The sequence below is a fragment of the Electrona antarctica genome, assembly GCF_951216825.1.
Source record: "Electrona antarctica genome assembly, contig: scaffold_41, whole genome shotgun sequence".
In the NCBI taxonomy this organism is placed as follows: Eukaryota; Metazoa; Chordata; class Actinopteri; order Myctophiformes; family Myctophidae; genus Electrona; species Electrona antarctica.
Genome location: NW_027638439.1, coordinates 465,510 through 489,411, shown reverse-complemented (window position 1 = coordinate 489,411; position 23,902 = coordinate 465,510). Strand labels below are relative to the sequence as shown.

Sequence of the window (23,902 nt, the reverse complement as noted above, 5' to 3'; positions counted from 1 at the left end):
TACACTGTTTCTCATAAAGTTCTTGTGACATAAACGGCCACACGTCACACATGCACACCCTTTATTTTGAAAGTTTTCCTAAAAACGCATATGGTGTAAGACTTGTAGTGCTGCACATGCTCAGATGCTCCTCTAGGCCGCACACAGAAGCCTGTGAACATAGACATTTCGTACATAGATGTGCCACGCACAAATTTAATTTAATAATATTTGGACTGCTGGACAGCTGACAGTAGGCTCTCTTTACTCTTAAAAAATAAATATGTATTTATATATACAGTACAGTAAGAAGAGAGCAGAACACAGTACAGTACAGTGGAGTACAGTAGAGAAGAGAACAGAGTACAGTACAGTGGAGTACAGTACAGTGGAGTACAGCACAGTGGAGTACAGTATAGAAGAGAGCAGAAAAAAGTACAGTACAGTACAGTAGAGAAGAGAGCAGAACAGAGGAGTACAGCACAGTGGAGTACAGTGGAGTACAGCACAGTACAGTGGAGTACAGCGCAGCACAGGACAGTGCAGAAAATCACTGTATTTCAAAATGTAGATACACCTTTCTCAGTAGCTTTCTTCCGACAGGAACACACCCATATGTGCCCATTCATCATTCTTTCACCCAGTGCAAGAGACGACATAAGATAGAATGCCATACTATTGTGCTTACTTTATGAGGTTGGACTTATCTTCCAGAACCGTATTGAGGAGCCAGCAGAAACGTTGCAGTAATCCAGTTGAGGGCAGACTGTGTTAAGCAGTCAGATTCTAGTCTGCTGAATAACTAAAAGGCGTGGGCCTTGGAGAAGTGAAACTATCACATCATACACTGGCATACACAGATGCCATGGTCGTGTGATTACTAATGAAACTCAGTTCTGTAGAAGTTTCACAAGCCATTACATGTGATCATTTAAGTTACAGATCTATAAGAGTCCATTTGGTTACCAACTCCATCATTTAGCTGGGGACTACCACCTGGAACCCCCTCAAGGACCACTGGCAGTCCCCAGACCACTGCTTTAAATCCTTAGGCTATATAGCACCTGTTTTCTTGCAACCGATTCTTGCAACCATACCTTTTCGAAGCTGAAGGACATCATCTCTCAGTTGAAATCTGAGCTCAGTCAGAATGACAAGCTTGTCACAAGTTCTCGACAATCACTACAACCCAGGCGAAAAGAACACTGTCCTATATTAGCCTTCGAGCTTTGCTCTATGGGGCCTCTGCCATAGGATAATGATACACATCCACCGGGGAATGTGGTCCAACCGCTCCAACCTGGTTAAAAACCAACGCACCTGCAGCTCTTGATAAAAAGAGAGAAGCATCTGCAGATGTGCACACAAGGTTAAAAAATGAGGAACGCCTTTATTGAATTAAAAGGCAACTGGTGGCATTCAATAAAGGCGTTCCTCATTTTGTAACCTTAATCCTTCTCTTTTTATCATGTGTTGATCCCGTTTTTTGATCTGTGTCATTATCACGTCCTGCTACCTCCATTGAGCACCTGGTTAGTTCCTCTTGTTTACCTGCAGCTCTTATTGAAGCATCCCCCATGATGAACTATGACTTTAGCAACTCTATCAGACACTAGGGGAAGAGGGGTGGGGGGACAGCCTCCATACTCAACACTATCTCTTTTTGATGATTTTGACTTTTGAATATAATTTTTCTATATTTTTTATTTTACCTTTATTTAACCAGTAAAAACACATTTACAAGTGGGAACTGGCCAAGAGGCAGAAATAAAATTACACTTCAATACCACATCGTCAATGTTACATTTTGGACCAGCAAATACAACATCCAGAATACATCTTACAGTACCTATGAATAAATACAAAAAGTCCCCAGTCCTACTATTTAGTAGCAGGGCAAAATATACCATATACACAATCTACACGATCTGAACCAATAAATAAATAAATAGGCATGAACATAGGCTAGTACATATCCAAACATGTGCAGGTGTTGGACTGTACATCAAAGATGATCCTTTTGAAACTTCTGAAGGGAACTTTCAAAGCCAATTTTAGTCTGGACTGTAGATCATTCCACGACCAGGGGCCAAAAAAGGCCAGACATTTTTTACCCCCCTCGGATTTGAATGCTGGTACTACACACCGCAGCCAAGCATTTGACCTGAGGTTTAGGCCGTTTGACCCATATTGAACTACCATTCTCTTGTTTGAACAATAATCCACCAATTATGCCCAAGCGTTTTTACAGAATAATATTCAGTACTTTTAGCCATAATGCTGACAGAAGGGCAAAATATTTTATTTTCTTGCTGACCGATTTGGGTTTCACTCAACATGTTAGTGGCCCAACCCATGCCCATACATTAGACCTGGTTATAACACAGGGGCTTAACATTAATATTTTATCAGTTATGAATGTTGCACTGATCATCTGAATTCAGTGTGCTTAGTGCTTACTAGTGTCTCTATGCCAAAACGAATGAGCGTTACCTTACTCCTGATGAGAAGACTCTCTTCTGTTGATGAACATGTAATTAGCTTTAATAACAAACTAAGATCAACTCTAGACTCCAATGCACCTGCCAGACTAAAACGGAAAGCAGAATGCAGATGGGAGAAAATCAAAACCACAAGTTCACTATGAGATGTTAAAAGAACAACAATCTAATGGCCATCAGAGAGACCAGAAAAGCTCAATTCTCTGACATTCAGAAAAATCATGACAATCCACAATTGACACCCTGATAAATCCCTATCCCGCAAGTCCTAGAAATGTGTTAGCAGACCAAATGCAATGAATTTTCAGCATACTTCAGGGATAAGATTACCACCATACGAATGAGCATAACCCAAACAAGGTCAGTAAACAAAACACAAATTCTCAGTGGCAGGGCCGGATCTACCATATGGGCACTTTGGGCACGTGCCCAGGGGCCCTTGGGCACCAGGGGCCCCGAAAAAAAAAAGAAAACGTTATTTTTTTTATTTATTTTTTAGCTCACAGAAAATGTCCCTGCTAATCCGAATTAAATAAATGGTGTCTAAAAAGATTAGTGTTTTATTGTTGGTGAGAAGGGCAGCAGAAAAGTGCAATTGTGTGTAAAGCAGCAACAATGCGCTAGATTGGCTGTCACTCTGGGGGGGGTAGGCGACCGGAAATAGGCCAATATAACGGCATAAAACTGCCCCAAAACGGCTCCGAAACAGAAAAAATGTTGTGCGCGAGTGAAGGGGGGCCCTTCGAGCTTCAGTGCCCAGGGGCCCTCAGAGGTCTTAGTGGACTCCTGCACATTGCTGAACTTTAGTCCATTGCACTCTGGGTGGTACAGACATTCTTAGAAAAGTGGTAACTGGTTTAAAATCTTGTGCTTGCACCCTTGACCCCATCACGACGTGCTTTTAAAAAAGAGTTTTAGACATGTACTGTATATACTTTATATACCAAATCAATATCTCTCACTACACAGCACTAAACTCATTGAAACTGTTTTAATGATGCATTTTGAAAACCAATGTTATTTGTGTGCTACTCACTCACGCAAAATGAATGAATAGAGAACATGGCGGGGAGTATGGCCAAACATGACACTGGTACTTTAGTAGAACATACAGTAGTTTATTCAATGAATTGTATTGAAACCAATACCTTGTCCATTACTGTCAGGGTAATAATGAAGGCAAGTATAGAAAAACTATTTCGTAGGAAAGAAAGAAGTATATTCGTTCAAACAGGTTTGAACAGGAAGTGCATTTGTGATTAACTTTGTGGCTTTGGCTTGAACGGCAAACAATAGGTCTCTCACATAGCAACCCCGCTATATCAACGGGCTGCTTTAGCACGCTAGCATGTAGCGGGGTGACACAGGTGCTGAGTCATCCACAGGGCGATGTTCATGAAGCCATCTGACTCGGCATCCACCTTGGACAGGGAGTGGTTGTTCCCTGGGTACCACAGCAGCCTGCACAGCACCGCACATGGGCATAAGGAAACACAAAAACAAGGGCATAAGGAAACACAAAAACAACAAGGAGAAAGGCCCAGTTACCATCCAGTGGTTCTCAAACATTTTCACGTCAAGGACGCAGGAAATTGATACATATTTGGCCACGGAGCCCCGTTTGAAAAGATTTTGTGCCAGGGATGCTTGATTGAAGAGACGATTTGTGTAAAAAATGTCCTGGGAAAATCCCTAGAACCACCTCAAGGACCCAGGGGGGCGTCCCCAGAACCTACTTTTGAGAATCCCTGCATTACACAATCTACAACAGTGGTTGTGCCCACCCACATGTCTGTGCCCAAAGCCAGTCTAAGGGTGCGTTCGGATATAGCACTGTGCAAAACAAACTAATACGCGAGTGCATTTTTTACGGCCCCATATTCAGTACGATAGCTCATTGTGATGTATTCATATTTTACTATTTACTTATATATTTGTGCTCACATGATTGTTATCCCGTCTTGGTACCATAAATAGTTTTCTTATTGATACTGTGTAAAATGATGAACAGTCAACACCTGTGTTCAATTATATTTGATTGTATCTCATACATAAATACCACACTTCCTGTTGTCTTGTCACAAGTTCACAACGCTGAGGAAGGCCAAACTGGCCGAAACGCGTACGTTGTCCATTCTCAGAGGTAAATAAAATCATGTGAAAAGGACATATAATGGGTGCTGGCATTTTCTTAATTTCATCCTGTTTTTTCGAGCCTTGCACCTAGAAGGATTTTGTTGGAGTGCTGCGGGTTGTCTGCTTCGGCAGTACTTTTTTTCCCTCTGTGCGCATTTTTTATGAACACACCCTAAATCTTAAATCACACCTGTATTTACAGTGAAAATACAATCTACATGCAGAGGAATTTTCCTCTGCATTTCTCAGTTAGGTAATAATATCATTTATGATATAGTCAATTCAAAATATAAATCCTAACTTTTTGAGAACCACTGACCCATTAGCCTGAAAGAGCCCTGTGCTTTTCTGGGCATAGAGGGGCGGATCCAGCTAGCGCTGGAAACCGACGCCGACTTCCTATTGGTTCACCAACCTATGTGGCCGCCTCGCCATAGCCTGGCTAATAAGCCAGACTCAAATCACACTGTCGTGTGGTATTTGAGTCTGGAGATACTGTGTATGGATCTTATTTCCCGGGGGGCGGGTTCAAACATTTTCTCTTTGACGCAATTGGTCAGAGCTACTGTCAGTCAAAGGTCTCAAGCATTGAACGTCACTGTACCAAAGCCCGCCCATATTGCATACCGTGTCCCGATTGGCCACACCAGTTCTCTGGTGTAGGAAATGGGCGTACAATTGAGCCTCTCCAGACCGTAATCCGCCGGCAGGCAATTCTTTTTTTGCCAACGGCTGATTCGGTCTGGCTCGCCACCCCCTGCGGTAATGTTTTGAAGGTCCACCCCACAGCGAAGAACACGGACGTCACCACATTTGGCGCGACGCCCCTCTGCACTATTTTAACGAAATACAAGATTCACTTGCTTTCACGCTTTTTTTTCCCCCTGTTTGAAAACAAAGCGCCTGCGGTCCCAGAGGCTACTGACCTATACACAACACAGCCAATTTGCCACTCACCGGACGGTCACCTGCAGTGCTTTCAGAGCTCTGTAGTACTCGATGCCCTGCTTGTTTGGGCACCGCTTGTCATCTTCCCCCAACATGAGCAGCACTGGAGTCTTCACCTGGGAAACGGAGATTGAGAGAGAGAGAGATATTGCTACTGACGGACGGGTGCAGTACTTAGTTTAGACAGTTTTTGGTTTAGACTGGTCATTGGTTAGACCAGTCATTAGTCCTACAACTACAACCTATCTCAAACCCTCACCCTAAACCTAACCTCCCACGAGGCAGCACACCTAACCTTAACCCATGTCTAACCAATGACTAGTCTAAGTATGCACCCCTTACTGACGGACATACTGTATATCAGCATGGATGCTTGCGTTCAAAGACGGACGTCGTGAACATGAATCCACACAAACCTGCGTGACGTGTCTAATGGGAGATTTGTGCAGCATCTGTTCCCAAACGGCAGGCTGAGGAAGGCAGTCGGTGGTGTATTCATACCCAGCTTCCACCATACACCTGGACAAAACACAGTCAAAAAGGTAGTGGTGTAATCTGCACAGCTACACAGTGCAATGGTTTAGCCTGCACACCAACACATTCCCGCATACGGGGATGTGTACTGGAGTACTGGAAGTAACACAGTATTCTATGAATGACATTCTTGAGAGGCTGTGTATAAAGCCTACAGTTACCTCATTACTAGACTGGTGCCCGGCTGTAGAGCACCGAGTCGGTAACGATGGAAGTTGGAGATCCATGCCCCACCTAGCTATGCAATACCCGTTGTACCCGTGTCAGAGTACTCACTCCCGGCACTCCACCCAGCTGTCTGTGTCCCTTTTATGCCCATATATGGAGATTGGTGTATCCGTCTACCTGTGTCCCTTTATTCCTATATATGGAGTTCTGTGTCAGGCATGCCCAAATATAGAGTTTTGTGATGTCAAACAGGCCAGCTCCATATATGGAGCCTGGGCAGGGGCCAGAGCCAGAGTCCAGAGCCCGGGCAGAGGGCTTTTGTGGCGGTTCTGGACAACCGTGGGTCCACTGCACTCCCTGTGGGGTGGGGGCGAACGATTCTCGAGTTATGTGGGTTACAGACGTACAGGCGTACAGAGACTTGGTGCATTTATAGATAGATTCGAGTGCAGGGTCACGCCCCCAAAATGAAAATAGCTGATCTGCAAGCCTTTAACGCGTTGTGAGCTTGTAGATCCGCTGGTTTTTTTCTTCTTGCCAAAAGTGCCCTTTGAGGGAATTTCAGCCCCCGTCTCTCCAACATTCTCTGCACGTCCCTACCGTGCACAGAAAGGTTAAGTGATGAATGGCTCTGACTTTTGCGCACAAAGCGTCCGTTTGTGCCATGTGCCCAACGTGTGCATTATTGAAGAGCCGATTCCCCTACCTACAGGGAAGCAGAAAGCCATCTTCTAGTTGCCCTTCACCCACCCACCATTCTCCCATCAGAGGAGAATGTCAGCCCTTTAAACATACCAATATGAGGTTATGAAGTCATGGGGAAGTGGGTATGTGAGTGCGTGCGTGTGTGTGTGTGTGTTACTTGTATTACTATAGTTGTGAGGACCAAATCTATAGCATCTTTTGATTAACAGACATGAGGACAATTTTCCTGCTTAGAAAAAGGTTTGGGGAGGTAGCCTTAATGTTAGGGAAATATTCTGGTTGGGGTTAGAGTTAAGATTAGGCATTAGGCAAAATGTTATGTGTGATATTCATAAAATGTGTGTGATTATATCCTAAATTGTTGATGTCCTCACAAGCAGTGGTTCCCAAACCTTTTTGCTCCAAAAAAAAGGGAAATTGGACGTTTGTCTGGAACCCAAACTAGTGAAAACAGCAGATCTTCACGCTGCTATTACATGAATAGATCTGCCATTTTCACTACTTAGATGGAGGTCACGTGGTTTGACCAAACACTTGTGTTTGATGGGGGGAGGGGGGGCAATCAAACACAAATGTTTGGTCAAACCATGCGACTTCCATTGGAAAAGCATTTAGGCGGCCATGAAACACAGAATGTTCATTTGATATGCGTGTATGAGGCCCGAGTATATGTGCGTACACACACACACACACACACACACACACACACACACACACACACACACACACACACACACACACACACACACACACACACACACACACACACACACACACACACACACACACACACACACACACACACACACACACACACACACACACACACACACACACAGCGTACCAGTCTGGGATGTCTGTGCTGCCGATCATGGAGGCCAGGTTGGTGACAGGGTTGCGCGACACACATGCCTTATAGAAGCCTGGGTACTGGCCAATCAGATGACAGGCCAGGAAACCACCGTGGGAACCCCCAGACACTGCGACCTTCTGCTCGTCAAATCCCCCACCTCTCAGAACACTCTCTACGGCAAACTGGTGACACGAGGAAGGAAGCAAGCAAGCAAGAAAGGATATTAGCCTATTAATATGACCTGAGGCCACCTTCCAAATCAGTAGTTCTCAAAATTCTTTAAAAAAATAAAAAAGGTATACAAAATTATGGCAGATGAAGTTGCTGTGAGCTTGTATACATCTACCATTTTTGAATAGCCAACGCTAAAATCTAAAAAGGACTTTCCCGGTCCTATATATTATTATGATCACACACAGTATAATCTGTAAATGTATAGTATACTTCATTGAATGAAACTTGATAGATATAATTCTATTGTAAATACACATCAGATTTAGCAAAATTCATTATCGATTTTATTTTTTTAGAAAAACCAAATAACACTGACCTGGCATAAATAAGGCTATGATCATAATCATGTCAGTGTAATGCATTCGTCATGTTGTCACCTGAACATCCTGGACATCCTGTGTGCCCACGTTGCCAGGAAGGGAGAGGATGCTGTCCTGACCATAACCGATGGAGCCCCGATAGTTCACTGAAACGACACATACAGTACAGTCATAACCGATGGAGCCCCGAACCCAACACAATGGAAAACTGCTGCCTTTTCAATAGGTCAATAGATTCTTTCTCAAACGCCACCACGCCCCCTAAAGCCTCTTTTATCAAAAGATCATGACTAAGGTTTGGATGCCACTGCCATCTGCTCCTAGTGTCTTCGCAATGCAATATATGATAAAAATAATATCATTCGTCTTAACCCATTTTGACCTGAGATCAGATTCTAAAAATGTCTACTACATCCTGACAGTTTTCTGAAAAAGCTATGTTTCTATGTCAGTGGTTCTTCAATTTTTCAAAAATAGCAGACCTACAAGCTCATAGCGCGCCACCGAGTGGCGCGCTATGAGCTTGTAGATCTGCTATTTTTGAGTGGTGCAAACCACTCCAATAACCAGCTTTGTCTGTATGTACCTGTGTATGTGTGTACCTGTACGTGGGGCCACGTACAGATGCGCATGGTTGCTATGGTTAGTGTGTGACGTAGTGTGTGAACAGTTGCACCACTCAGTTCACACGGGTGTGATTTTTCAATAGCTAAAGCATAACATAATGCTAACACCAAAAGGGGTTCCCGCCCAAAATGGTTGAATGGGTTCAGCTGGAAGCAAACAGCAGCACAACAACAGCAGCAGCAGCAGCAGGTTCACTCCTCCAACATCTTAGTGCCACAGCTCACTGCAGACAGAGAGTGTGAGCCTTGCTCATCCACTTAAACACAATCTGATCCTATTACGGTACGGTGTCTGTACTCTGTATGTCAATGGATGAAAGTCCCCCGGGTGTCCGAGAGGCCAGCTTTCACACCTGGCAAGCAGCTTACAAGGAATCTTCAACTTACAGTATATACTCCTTCAGAGATATACAATATATATTTATATACATCACTGTATCTGAGCAATGCGTACTCCTTCTGAAGTCCGAACTTTTCTTCAGAAAAGGAGGTGAACTACAAATTGACGTAATTCTTCCGAGCTTCGGAAATGCTGTCTCAGATATTTTACATCGGAAGTCGTGCACCACCAATGCCCTGACTCTTCCAACTAGTTCGGAAGGGGCTACGTATTGGCCTTTAGGACTGTCGTGATCATGACATTTTAGTTGACGATAAATTGTGTTGATGACATTGAACATGTAATAGAGGTATATCATTGCTGCCGGGCAGATATCTTTTATATCCATATTCTAAACTTGTGTTTTTTCGTAAAGTAATGCCCTAGTAAAGTAGCAGTTTTGGGACATATTACAGAGATGATATTTGTAGACAAACAGGAGAAGGGCGCACACCAGTATTGGTGAGGTGCTTTGGGCCGCCTTGGGCGGCCCAAAGCAATGAAACGAACAAAGCAATGAAGAAATGAAACGAACATTTCGACCTGTAAGGTCTTCTTCAGGGAATGGTCTTCTCTCCCTGAAGAAGACCTTACAGGTCGAAACGTTGGTTTCAACTTTTTAATACATTTTCTGCAACGTGGCTATGAGTGTGCAGGCTTTTTCTTCATTTTCTAGAGCTATTTGTGACATGCCTATTACTCACCCATTAATACAGCGAAGCCCATCCTACACAGCACAGAGGAGGACAGGATCCAGCCTGCTACGATCACAGAATGGGGACCACCTACGATACAGATAGATAGATGGATTATTTATTTCTGTGTCATGCACCAAAGGTGCCCAGCCCACATGGACTTACAGGATACAACACGTAAATCATTGCAGGTAATTAAAACATACAGAATATTATTTCCCCCCCCCCTAAGCCTTACATACTGTATGAAATCTGCAAAAAATAATAATAATTCTACGTCTTTCATAATCATCGAACCACAAAAAACGTTAACACACATGACATTTTACAAAATAATAAATGTCTTAATTCATCAAGTAACATTAATTGCATAGTGGTGGCAGCCATTTTGTGGTGACACAGATAGAAAACCCATTAATTTGATTTCCCATAGAGATTTCCAAAAATATCTAATTTAGTTTAAGATTCTCTGGGTCTTGTTCACGAGTGAGGGGAGGTCGGAGAAGGAGATCAGCCAAAGAATCGGAGCGGCAAGGGGCGGTATTGCAGTTGCTGTACCGCACTGTTTTGACGAAAAGAGAGTTGAGCCAGAAGGCAGAGCTCTACGTCTACCGAGCAATCTTCGTTCCTACTGTCACCTATGGTCATGAAGTGTGGGTCATGACCGAAAGAATAAGGTCGCGAATACAAGCGGACAAAATGAGTTTTCTTCGACGGGTGGCTGGCATCTCCCTTAGAGATAGAGTGAGAAGTTCAGTCACGCGAGAGAGACTCGGAGTAGAGTCGCTGCTTCTTCGCCTGGAAAGGAGCCAGCTTAGGTGGTTCGGGCATTTGGTTAGGATGCCTCTCGGGCGTCTCCCTAGGGAGGTTCTCGCGGCACGTCCCACTGGGAGGAGACCCCGGGGCAGACCAAGGCGCAGTTGGAGGAAACACATCGACTCACTGGCCTTCGAACGTCTCGGAATCCCCCAAGAGGAAGTCACTAATGTTGCTCTGGAGAGGGAAGTCTGGAGCTCTCTGGTGGAGCCGTTGCCCCTGCGACCAAACTACAGATAAGCGGTTGAAGATGGATGGATGTAAGCCTGGGACCAAGTCATCCAGACTCCTGGTGAATGATGACCATAAAATGGGGCACCACAAAATGGCCTACTATGCCCTATTATTACACTACTATCTCCTATTATTATACTAAAGACACAATATGACAGAAACCCACCATGAGGGGTGACGATGAGAGGCAGCTTCACTCCATCCTTCACCTCGGTCGGTTTGACCAGCAAGGCTTCAAAACCCAGACCAGCTAGAGAATGAACACACACACACACACACACACACACACACACGCCCCATTGAAGGTTACAAGAGTATCATTATCCACATGCAATATACCTCATTGGCCACAGGTGTTCATTGGAGCGTGGCCACATGTCCATGGAAGCAGGAGGTCTCTCCACAATTTAAAAAAACATTCTAACTCACTGAATTCCACGTGTTTTTCACACATTTGGTTTGTTACAAATGCCAGACACGTAGTAATGTTATAGGTCACTTACTGGGTTAAATTGTGTTTTCTAGCACCTTATCTCACTAGACAGCAATGAGCACGTGTGCATGTCTACGGTTGGTCTTACGGTATTGGTCAATGAGCACGTGTGCATGTCTTACGGTATTGGCTGTTGTCTTGGTCTGGGGGAGGGTCAAAGGTCAGGATCTGCCAGCTGATATCTGATTGGCTCTGAGACTCCTCCAGCGTGACCCAGTCCACTTCCTCTGGGGGACACCTCTGTGGCAGGAAGCCCACCCTCTGGGCAACAGGAAGTGACATTGCAACAGATAAAGTGTGTGGTTAAACTCTAAAGGCTCCTCACCAGGCTGGGTGGGCTGTGTTTAACTCTAAAGGCCCCTCACCAGGCTGGGTGGGCCGTGTGTTTAACTCTAAAGGCCCCTCACCAGGCTGGGTGGGCCATGTGTTTAACTCTAAAGGCTCCTCACCAGGCTGGGTGGGCTGTGTTTAACTCTAAAGGCTCCTCACCAGGCTGGGTGGGCTGTGTTTAACTCTAAAGGCTCCTCAACAGGCTGGGTGGGCCGTGTGTTTAACTCTAAAGGCCCCTCACCAGGCTGGGTGGGCCATGTGTTTAACTCTAAAGGCTCCTCACCAGGCTGGGTGGGCCATGTGTTTAACTCTAAAGGCCCCTCACCAGGCTGGGTGGGCCATGTGTTTAACTCTAAAGGCCCCTCACCAGGCTGGGTGGGCCATGTGTTTAACTCTAAAGGCCCCTCACCAGGCTGGGTGGGCCATGTGTTTAACTCTAAAGGCCCCTCACCAGGCTGGGTGGGCCGTGTGTTTAACTCTAAAGGCTCCTCACCAGGCTGGGTGGGCCATGTGTTTAACTCTAAAGGCTCCTCACCAGGCTGGGTGGGCCGTGTGTTTAACTCTAAAGGCTCCTCACCAGGCTGGGTGGGCCGTGTGTTTAACTCTAAAGGCTCCTCACCATGGTTGGGTGGGCTGTGTGTTTAACTCTAAAGGCTCCTCACCAGGCTGGGTGGGCAGTTTGGAGAAGAGCAGCTGATCACCATCAAGTCTCTCTGGATGTTCAGCAGGCACCAGTTTCCAATGTCAGACTCTGTCGGCAAAACAACAAGGACATCATTAGACTCTCCATCTGCTCACAACACCACACAGTTTGCACTGATAGAATCAGATAAATGCCAGCGTGAACATAACAGGGTTCGATTTGCTGCAGGGGATGGAGGTGTGGGTGGCAGGGCTGTCACGATTACAATTTTAAGTTGACGACTAATTGTCACACAAATTGTGATTAATGATTTAATTGTGTTTATGGCATTGAACATTATGATTGAACATTATGACATGGAAACGATTGACGATTATGACAAAACAATTGCGATTATGATGATTATGTAATAATTGTGACAGGCGGGGCTCTGCGGAAGGAAGGCACATCTGATATTTCCCTTTGCAGTTCTCTTTAGACCGCTGTCCTCTAGACCACTGGTTCTCAACCTTTTTGGCCGGGGACCCCCGAAAATGCTTTGGCAACGTCTCGGGCGACCCCCTCAAGGGGTCGCGACCCACGGGTTGAGAACCCCTGCTCTAGACGAGTGGTTCCCAAACGATTTAGCCCACGACTGAAAAGAGAAATGTTCTTAAATATTTGTTTTCTCATTTTTCATTCATTTCTTCATGAAAGTCCTTGTGCAAACCTACAGGGACAGGTGTGTCAGAGCCTGCAAACAAATGCGAATGAGATAAAAAGAGGTCCTTCACTTATAGAGCAGCAGTTTATTCAGCCGAGTGACAACATTTTGGTCTAAACGAACCTTCATCAGATATTTGAGTTTAAACAAAGGCATTATGTCCTGAAGAATGGAAAATAGCAAAGATTATTCCATTGCCAAAGAACAGTAAAGAACCTTTCTTAGGTAAAAATAGCAGACCAATAAGTCTATTACCAGCCTTGAGTAAAATAATGGAGAGAATAGTGTATGAACAAATTCAAGAATACTTCTGTAAAAATGATCTAAATACAGTATACCAGCATGCATATAGGAAGGGGCACTCCACAACGACGGCATTAACTCAGATGGCAGACGATTGGATGACTGAAATAGATGATAAATAAATTAGTCGGTGCTGTACTGTTAGATTTAAGTGCAGCATTTGATGTTCTAGATCACACGCTTTTACTGAATAAATTGAGATGTTATGGATTCGAAGCACTTGCTACGGCGTGGATTGAAAGTTATCTCATTGACAGGAAATATACTGTATACTTTACTGAAAGTTATTCTGGGTTGAAGCCAGTGAGTTGTGGTGTGCCTCAGGGAAGTTCTTTGGGTCCGCTTTTATTTTCTATTTTTGTGAATGATCTGCCTTTCATTTTAAAACATGCCACCGTTGCGATGTACGCGGACGACTCTACAATATATACGTCCTCTAACACATCTAGTGAATTTACAAGAGTTTTAAATTATGAATTAAAACAAATAGAGAAATGGATGAGAATAAATAAACTGGTTCTGAATAAAGAAAAGACAAAATGTACAGTATTGGGTTCAAATCACTCATTAAAAGTTGCACCAACTTTACACGTAACCATAGGGGATACAAATATTGAACAAGTAACCGAAGTTAAGTAAAACTGTTAGGTATTACTGTCGATAATAAAATGTCCTGGAATAATCAAATGGTGAAAAAAATGGGCAGTGCTATAAAACATTGTAGGAAATACTTGCCTAAATACTTAACCAAACAATTAGCACAAGCATTAGTGTTATCCCATTTAGATTACTGTGCAGTGATTTGGTCCAATACAAAAGAAAGTAACTTGAACAGATTACAGGTGGCCCAAAACAAAGCAGCTCGTATAGTGCTTCAATGCCCATATCGAACAAGAGTAAGTACAACTAGAGAAAGTGCCCTTCCGGGCACAGGTCTCCACCAGTGTGTGTGATGTTTGGCAAAATGTGTAGGAGTAATATATTAACGTGTGTGTGTGTGTGTGTGTGTGTGTGAGACGCGGCTTGGCCTGTTGTAGCGCCACCATGAGGCTGATTCGAAAACTGTCAAGTGGCATTTCTTTCTCAGCCTAGTGGGAATATGCATGCACAGTTTCACCGCAATCGGACGCTGCGTTGAGTAGTTGTGGCGATTTGTACAAAACGGGTACAAAGCGGGCTACTCCTGAAAAGTTTAGAAGCCAATCGTAGCCAATGAGGGTGGATTATGAGAAATCAAACAAACCCGTCTTGATCACATGACTATGGAGAACATGTGTACTGATTTGCGGAAATTTGGATAAAATCTGAAGGAGTAATATTAGAAAATGTGTTTTACATATGTCGGCCTCCTGTTGGCGCTATAAAGAGCAGATGTGAAAAATTCCAGGCAAAGGTTTTTCCTTGGCCTCTAGGGAGTTGGCATACAAAGTTATCCACAGATCCATGCAGTTAGAGGTAAAAACACTTTTCGGCCAGTTATAGCGCCACCATGAGGCTGAGTTGAAAACGTTCATGTGGCATTTCTTCCTCGGCCTTGTGGGAATGTGCGTGCACAATTTCACGGAAATCACACGATGTGTTTTGATTTCTGTTGATTTGCAGCATTTTGTTTGAAACTGAGCACTCCTGCGAACTTTGGAAGCCAATCTTAGCCAATCAGGATGGAGTCTGAGAAATCTGAAAGACCTGTTTCGTTGAATGGCTCTAGAGAGACTGTGTACCAATTTGTGTGATGTTTGGACAAAATCTGTAGGTGTACTGTCCAAAAACTTGTTTTGCACAAAGCGGCCTCCTGGTGGCGCTATAACAGGCCGTTCTGGAAAATGTGGGGCAGAGGTTCATCGTTGGCATCCAGGGAGTGTGTGTGCAAAGTTTGGCATCGACCGGGTTAACGGTGCCGGAGATTAGCTGGTAACAGACGGACGGAAGGACACACACACACACGGACACACACACGGACACACACACACACACACACACACGGACGGAGTGCAAAACATACTCTCTCCCCATGCCTTCGGCCTGGTGGAGACAATGAACAGTGATCTAGTGTGGTGAAGTGTAAAAAGTGTGAAAAACATCACCACAACTAAAACCCCAGCAATAATTGTCTCCACCAGGCCGAAGGCATGGGGAGAGAGTATGTTTTGCACTCCGTCCGTGTGTGTGTGTGTGTGTCCGTGTGTGTGTCCTTCCGTCCGTCTGTTACCAGCTAATCTCCGGCACCGTTAACCCCGTCGATGCCAAACTTTGCACACACACTCCCTGGATGCCAACGATGAACCTCTGCCCCACATTTTCCAGAACGGCCTGTTATAGCGCCACCAGGAGGCCGCTTTGTGCAAAACAAGTTTTTGGACAGTACACCTACAGATTTTGTCCAAACATCACACAAATTGGTACACAGTCTCTCTAGAGCCATTCAACGAAACAGGTCTTTCAGATTTCTCAGACTCCATCCTGATTGGCTAAGATTGGCTTCCAAAGTTCGCAGGAGTGCTCAGTTTCAAACAAAATGCTGCAAATCATGAACACATCATGTGATTTCCGTGAAATTGTGCACACACATTCCCACTAGGCCGAGGAAGAAATGCCACATGAACATTTTCAACTCAGCCTCATGGTGGCGCTATAACTGGCCGAAAAGTGTTTTTACCTCTAACTGCATGGATCTGTGGATAACTTTGTATGCCAACTCCCTAGAGGCCAAGGAAAAACCTTTGCCTGGAATTTTTCACATCTGCTCTTTATAGCGCCACCAGGAGGCCGACATATGTAAAACACATTTTCTAATATTACTCCTTCAGATTTTATCCAAATTTCACGCAAATCAGTACACATGTTCTCCATAGTCATGTGATCAAGACGGGTTTGTTTGATTTATCATAATCCACCCTCATTGGCTACGATTGGCTTCTAAACTTTTCAGGAGTAGCCTGCTTTGTACCCGTTTTGTACAAATCGCCACAACTACTCAACGCAGCGTCCGATTGCGGTGAAACTGTGCATGCATTCCCACTAGGCTGAGGAAGAAATGCCACTTGACAGTTTTCGAATCAGCCTCATGGTGGCGCTACAACAGGCCAAGCCGCGTCTCTCTCACACACACACACACACACACACACACACACACACACACACACACACACACACACACACACACACACACACACACACACACACACACACACACACACACACACACACACACACACGTTTATATATTACTCCTACACATTTTGCCAAACATCACACACACTGGTGGAGACCTGTGCCCGGAAGGGCACTTTTTCTAGTTTATAATAATTTATCATTGTTCTCAGATACACATCATTATTTTACTCGGCAGTCATCAGAGGGTCATTTCCTGCTGCCTTCATGTAGAACAAATGTTAAACAAAGAACAGTCCATTACAGAGCAATGGTGGCATGGAACTCTTTACCTATGTTTTTTGTTTATGAGTTTTAAGAAGAAGCTGGAGTTGTTTTTGTTCACCCAAGAGATGTGAAGGAGATGCATATGAGCTATATATCTACCATTATAATGTATATTTACTTTATTATCAATGTTGAAGATTTGATTGTACTGTGGAGCTAGCTATCAAATGTAGTAGACGGATCATGAGTTGTTGTGTGTTGTACTGTTGTGTTGGATGAATGTTGTATGTGAATATTGTATGTATGTAATAATATGGAAGAAATGTTTTAATGATGATATATTTAAGACCCCAGGAAGAATAGCTGCTGTGACTCACAGTAAGCTAATGGGGAGATCTAATAAATAAATCAAAATTCTCTGTGATGATGATGAAGGTCGTTTAGACCGAAACGTTGTCACTCAGCTGAAAAAACTGCTGCTCTATAAGTGAAGACAGTGTGCTCTTTTCTTTCGTGAAATTACTGAAAAACATAATTTAATTTTGTCTGCCAAAAACGAGGAACCCTAGCCCGCCAAACCCGAGATTCTCTGGCCGCGGCCATTTTGAACATGCGCGCGCATCCACTTCCAGTCTAAGCCCACCATTCACAGCTCTGTATCTCAGAAACGACATTGAGGGGGCCGTTTCTGGTGAATACAAGGGTTTTCAACGGGCTGTAGCAGGCGGGCTGACACTCGCGGTCGCCTTTTTCAACCACCGACCGACACAACAACATCCGGGCAACATCCACACACAGCAGTTTGTCATTGTAATATTCGGTTACGGATATTTGGCTCTTCAAAGTAAATGTTACGCGCGATAAAACCTTGGCAGTACGCGAGGGATTAATTAATGCTGGAGCGAATTGAGTTAATTCATGAAAATGTTTGCTTTTTTGGGAATGTTTTTTTTTTAAATGTTTTTAAATAATAATAAAAAAAAATGTAGGAAACAAAAATAAAAATAAAGGGACCCATAACAAATAATGTGTCCGCGACCAACAAATGGGTCCCGACCCAGTTTTTGGGAATCAGTGGTCTAGACGGGGTGTTCAGTGTGGTGCAAGAAAAGAAGGCTGATGCAGTGTCATTGACTCACTGGAAGTGAGAGAGGTGGCGGTCCCCGTGGTCGTATCTATCAGCAGCAGGTCCTATAAAAAGACCAAGGAAAGAGAAGATGAAAAAACACAGACTGACTAAAGACGTACGTCAGCAATTATAACAAAGCAAGCAAGGGAGAACATGCAGCAACAGAGAAGAGTTCCAGAGGCTTAAGCCACGGTAACAGGCTGGTTTCCCTGGTAACTGTTGTAATGTTGGCGCTGGTGGGAAAAGGTACACTCATATTTTTTACTTAAGTAAAAGTATTAATACTGCAATATACTATACTATAAAATACTCTTTTACAGGTAAATGTCCGGAATGCAATATGTACTTGGAGTAAAAGTATTTGCTTCAAAATGTACTTAAAGTACGAAAAGTAGAAAGCACTCATTGTGCAAAGAATGTACCATTTCACATTGTGCAAAGAATGTACCATTTCACATTGTGCAAAGAATGTACCATTTCACACAAGCTTTCAATACAAAAACATCTTTTGAAAATGGCAGTGAGCTTCTAGATCAGCAATTTTCAAATTGCAAAATGTATATAGGGCTGAAGTGGTTACTGCATGTTTTGGAATAATACAAATCTACAAAGTAACTAAAGTTTTCAAATAATAGTAAAAAATAAAGAGTAAAACTAAAAGTACAATATTTGGATCCAAGATGTAGTAGAAGTAAAAGTAATTGGAAATACTGTAATAAGTACAACATTGTGCTTAAGTACAGTACTTTACGCCAGTGGTTCCCAAACTTTGTCATGTCAAGGACCCCCAAATTGACACTCATTAGCAAGCAGACCCCCATTAGAAAAGACCGCCCATAAAAGAAGATTTTTACGGTTCTAACAGTTTCTATCTCTGGGACCCCAGTGTATATTCAAGTGTAAAATCAGTGTAAAATCAAAGTTAATTTAACTCAGATAGTGTACAAATGGACCCGTTAGGGTTACAGACCCATAAGGGTCCATTCGGTTCCTAACTATCATTTAGCTGGGGACACCCTGGAACTCCCTCAAGGACCCCACTTTGGGAACCACTGCTTTACACCACTGTACCTTGCGGCCGCGCTGGGGACAGGCGATGAGGACACGTTGGCTGTCTGCAGACCAGCACTGAGGGGACAACTGAGAGCTGTAGATACCAGCGAAACCATCTGCGGACACGCATGGGCGGGCGGGCGGACACACACACACACACACACACACGCACACGCACACACAGTTTGTATGACCAAGTCCTAAATGTGCAGTGTGTGAAAGGAACCCCCCGACTCACACACCCTAGGACTGATTGATTTCCAAAACAATTAACACAATATGCTAAATTAAATTGTTATGTTCTACTGTACATACTGTACTGCTAACCAGGTGAAGGAATCACAGATTGAGGCTTTAACCTTTGCGTTCATATGAAATATCCGGGACTATTACGCTTTAATGGAAGATGCTTTTTGAACATTTTGCTAGTTTAACAACTTCAAATGCTCTAATCCTGAATTAATAATCGAAAACAGCCGATCTACAAGCGAAACACGCTTCCATAGAAGACACGCTGGCTTCTGTGGAATCCAAAAATCAGCCGTCTTCAGATTTTACAGGGGCCAGTTTCGAATTGCCCTTTGAGAGCGGTTTTGAAGGAGTCAAGGGATTCGCATGTCTTAATGACTGTTGGTAGGGCGTGTGGACCAGACCCATTGCAAGATGCTGTACTTTGTCGTCGACCCTAAGCCATTCCAGCATGTCTAAGTGGGCTGGGGTGAGGTGGGTGAGGTTCGGTTCCCTGCTGACATGGTGCCGCCCCAGCCCGTAGGATTACGTCGTGCAGTGACAAATGTCACCCTCCCCGCCCGGCTTCTCTCAATTGTGTTCGTATATAGACCAGTGGTTTTCAACCCTTTTCATATCAAGGTCCAATATTTATTCTGCATTTGAACCACGGACCACCATTTGAACAGATTTTAGCCTCTCAGAACCAAAACGTAGAATATTTTGTTTTTGTTGGTTGGATAAGATATTGTCCACAATTACATGCTGTATTGATGTGGTACCATAGGAGAGATAACAGGCAAACGATCAAAATAACAATTCTTCTACATTCTCCAATTATGTAGACTTAAGTCATTTTAATCCAAATTAAGTAATGCAGATGTTTAACAATAATTTCACTCTTGAGAGCGTAAAATGAAAAACAATTTTACACCATCAAGATCCAATAATGGTCCATTTGGTTACCAACTCTCCATCATCTAGCTGGGGACCTCCAGGGAACCTCTCAAAGACCACAGGTGGTCACCCGGACCACTGTTTTATCCTTTGGAAAGTTATGTAAAAAATAAATAATAGGTTGATGCATAATATGCACTTTTGCCAATAATATTTTAAATCAATTAAAAGAAAAACATACCTGGCCCAGGTCTTGCCACCACATCTACAACCACTGAGGTCTTCTTAGTGTACCAGTCATACTGGGAACAAAATTAAAAACAATCCTCTTCACAAAGTACTCACAAATATTTTACCCTTTCTAGCTTTTCATTAGTTATTGCATCGTGGCAGTTACATTTAGTTCAAAATCTATAATTGTACATGTGTTAATAAAACCTGGCCATGACACATTTTATTTGTCTTAATAATAAACCAGCTAATAAAAGTCTACAGCCATCTTTACAATGCCCAGTCCGGTTAAAGTCCTGCAGCAGAAGTGTGAAAGATGGCCCGGGCGGCTGGCGTAGCCGTCTGGGCACCTTGGCTGGTAATCCAGTCTGGCAGTGTGCCGCGGGTTCGACTCCCGATCCCGACGGCCTTTACTGCATGTCACCCCCCCCCCCCCCCCCCTATAGCCTACTGTATATATAGCCCTCTATAAAAAAGAAAATAAAGGCGAAAGCCACAAAGAAATATATCTTAAAAGAAGTGTGAAAGATGATCAATTTCCACATTCTTCTTTAATCCATTATCCATCTTTTACACCAGAGGTGGCCAGCCATGTCTTATCGATCGAAAGGCTACTACTACGGCTAGGCGATAGGAGTTCAAATCAGTGTCACAATTTATTCAACCTTTCACCTCGATTATGATAAATGTGTGATTAGTGAAAATCTACCAGCTCACCGTTATGCTATTTTTTTATAATGTTGTATGCCACCATTGTACAATAAAGTACTGTGTAATACAGGGAGGTAAATCAGAATACCGATAATCAATTTAGTCGATTACAAAACAAAAATCACACCCGTGTGAACTGAGTGGTGTAAGGTTTTATATAGCATGATCAGCTGAACTTCATGTGACCATGAAGTTGATTCAGCTGGAGTTTTTGTCCGATGTGAGGTATTATATAAGGTAAGGTATTATATAGCCTGATCAGCTCTGATCTGACGTAATGAAATCACACCCGGATGTGATTTCACAACTGGCTTTTTTTGTGCAGAAAAAATGAGCATGGTTGCTACGGTCATCCAGTTCACCCGGGTGTGATTTAATTACGTCAGAAATTATTTTGAACATAGCAACCATGCTCATTTTTTCTGCACAAAAAAGCCAGTTGTAGGAGTGGTTTACACCACTCAAAAATGACAAAATCGACTCGGGAGCCCCGAATTTGATGGTGAACTGTTAATGCGTCGAGCGTTTGTTGGGACTAACGATTTAACACCCATTATGTATCCTCCATGCAATGTGTGGCGTCATGTGCTTTTTCAGAACACAGGCGTTCATCTGGTCTTACCATACAGAGCTTGCTGCACTGCCTGTGTGGACCATAGACGGCACACTCCAGGTAGACGATTCTACACAGGTCTGGACTGAGCCTCGGGGAGCACACCGCACTGGTGCCCGACGACAGCTGTTCTAAAAAGGACACGACAGAGATAATGTCAGTACAGTTGGGTGCCACCGATATTGTCCCTTATCATTTGACCCATTTAGGCCTGACCTCAACATTTTAAAAAAATCCTTCTAAATCCTCCAGTTTTCTGAAATAAATATTTTCACGATTTTTTAAAAATAGCAGACCTACAAGCTCGTAGCGCGCCACTCGGTGGCGCGCTATGAGCTTGTAGATCTGCTATTTTTCAATAGCTAAATTATAACATAATGTTTAAAAAATTAAAACACCAAAATGTGTTAACTGTCCTTTTGCGCAGATCACGCAAAACTCAGCAAAAAGAAAAGGACAATATCGATGGCCTCCAACTGTATGAGATTATAGAACTTAGATGCTCGATGGCAAGCATCACCTATTAAGACCTGAGACTTAAGTTCTGACATAGTTTTCTGAAAAACCTATGTTCATATATCAGTGGTTCACTAACTACACTCTAAGGACCCCAAAAATTATATGTAATTGGCCGCCGACCCCCATCTGAAAATACGTTGTTCCAAGGACTAGAAGCAAATATTTGAGTTAAAAACGTTCCGAAAAACGTGAAAGAATATATATTCAAAGATTTGCACACATTTTCACGATCTTTCAAAAATAGCAGATCTACAAGCTCGTATCGTGGCACTCGGTGCCACGCTGAGCTTGTAGATCTGCCATTTTTCAACAGCTAAAGTTTTAAATAATGTTTAAAGTGGTTAAAAGCTAAGGCGACACAGGTCACAGGTCTGACATGGGTTTAAAACAGAACAGAGTACTGTATACTTACCACATTTCCCTCCTGTAAGATCCACATAGAACAGAGACGACCTGTTGACGCACATCACATGCAGGGGGAAAGAAAAGGGGAAGATCGGGGATTTCAAGCTAAACGATTCTCACCACAGAATGTTTCAATTCCTCCCTTGGAGGAGATTCAGAGAGTCAGATGACTTTCCACATGCGAGGTGTTCACACACCTGTCATAATCTCCATGGTTAGATGTCCACTAGCTATGCCATTACTGTAACTGAAAGGTGATTGATTGAGAGCGGCTGAAGATTTAAATCAAATATCTTTTTGTCAATTCACATTTTTTTTACTTATTTTTCCGTTACCACACATCATTGCCAGCCCAGATTGGACACCAAACTCTTTTAGCTCTAGACCCAAAAGAGACATTATTTTACGACGTGTTGTGAGCTCGAATATCTGCCACTTTCAGTACCACACACACACACACACACACACACACACACACACACACACACACACACACACACACACACACACACACACACACACACACACACACACACACACACACACACACACACACACACACACACACACACACACGCTTTGGGAACCACTGAGCTAGACACCCCTTGCCTAAAGCCCAAACCACACCAAAGTGTCGAGACGGGACGAGATGTTTTTTTTAACACATTGGATCATAAGGACGGGTATACTCGTCCTTGATATCGTGTTTGATATCGCTATAAGAAAGCCCCGCTGCGTTTCATCTTTGGAATCGCTCCGGTTGCTATGGCGGCTTGCTAAGGCCTCGCCAGCACCGCTTCTCTTTCTCCATAGCCATTAGCTTCTGCATTAGCCGCGGCCTTTGCACGCTCTTTTCTCGGTGATCGCGATTGGAACATTGGCCTATTTTAGCTTGCTAGCATTAACGCTAATAATTTAGCATCCAAGATGGAAGCCAAAACCGACTAAAACAGATTCTGATCCGGTGGCACCCAAGCACCACCACTTCCGGCCACCAGGTGGCACTCAATGTGTTAAGGTCAACTACATCAAAGCAACTCATTGAGTTGCATTGGTGTGGTTGACCTTAAAACGGTTTTGTCCCAAGGAGTCCCTACCAGTGTAGTTTGGGCTTTTTTTTTTTTTTTTTTTTTTTTAA

The 23,902-nt window shown here is 43.5% G+C and overlaps 1 protein-coding gene across 2 annotated transcripts in view; it reads right to left on the bottom strand.

Annotated features, from left to right (window-relative positions):
* Positions 1 to 3,638: 3,638 nt before the first annotated feature.
* LOC306918084 (acylamino-acid-releasing enzyme-like) overlaps positions 3,639 to 23,902 on the bottom strand; it is a 28,353-nt gene continuing 8,089 nt past the window's right edge. The window contains exons 10-23 of one of the 2 annotated variants that reach the window (XM_079530971.1): positions 22,772 to 22,812; positions 21,850 to 21,971; positions 20,527 to 20,587; positions 19,179 to 19,276; positions 18,118 to 18,169; positions 12,614 to 12,702; positions 11,744 to 11,882; positions 11,295 to 11,378; positions 10,088 to 10,168; positions 8,436 to 8,524; positions 7,816 to 8,006; positions 5,981 to 6,083; positions 5,574 to 5,680; positions 3,639 to 3,941 (exon numbers count right to left, since the gene is read on the bottom strand). In XM_079530971.1, coding sequence (XP_079387097.1) covers positions 3,824 to 3,941; positions 5,574 to 5,680; positions 5,981 to 6,083; positions 7,816 to 8,006; positions 8,436 to 8,524; positions 10,088 to 10,168; positions 11,295 to 11,378; positions 11,744 to 11,882; positions 12,614 to 12,702; positions 18,118 to 18,169; positions 19,179 to 19,276; positions 20,527 to 20,587; positions 21,850 to 21,971; positions 22,772 to 22,812 — 1,375 coding nt within the window. In that variant the 3' untranslated portion in view covers positions 3,639 to 3,823. The remainder of the gene's footprint in view (positions 3,942 to 5,573; positions 5,681 to 5,980; positions 6,084 to 7,815; positions 8,007 to 8,435; positions 8,525 to 10,087; positions 10,169 to 11,294; positions 11,379 to 11,743; positions 11,883 to 12,613; positions 12,703 to 18,117; positions 18,170 to 19,178; positions 19,277 to 20,526; positions 20,588 to 21,849; positions 21,972 to 22,771; positions 22,813 to 23,902) is intronic. The other variant, XM_079530972.1, reaches the window with a different exon arrangement.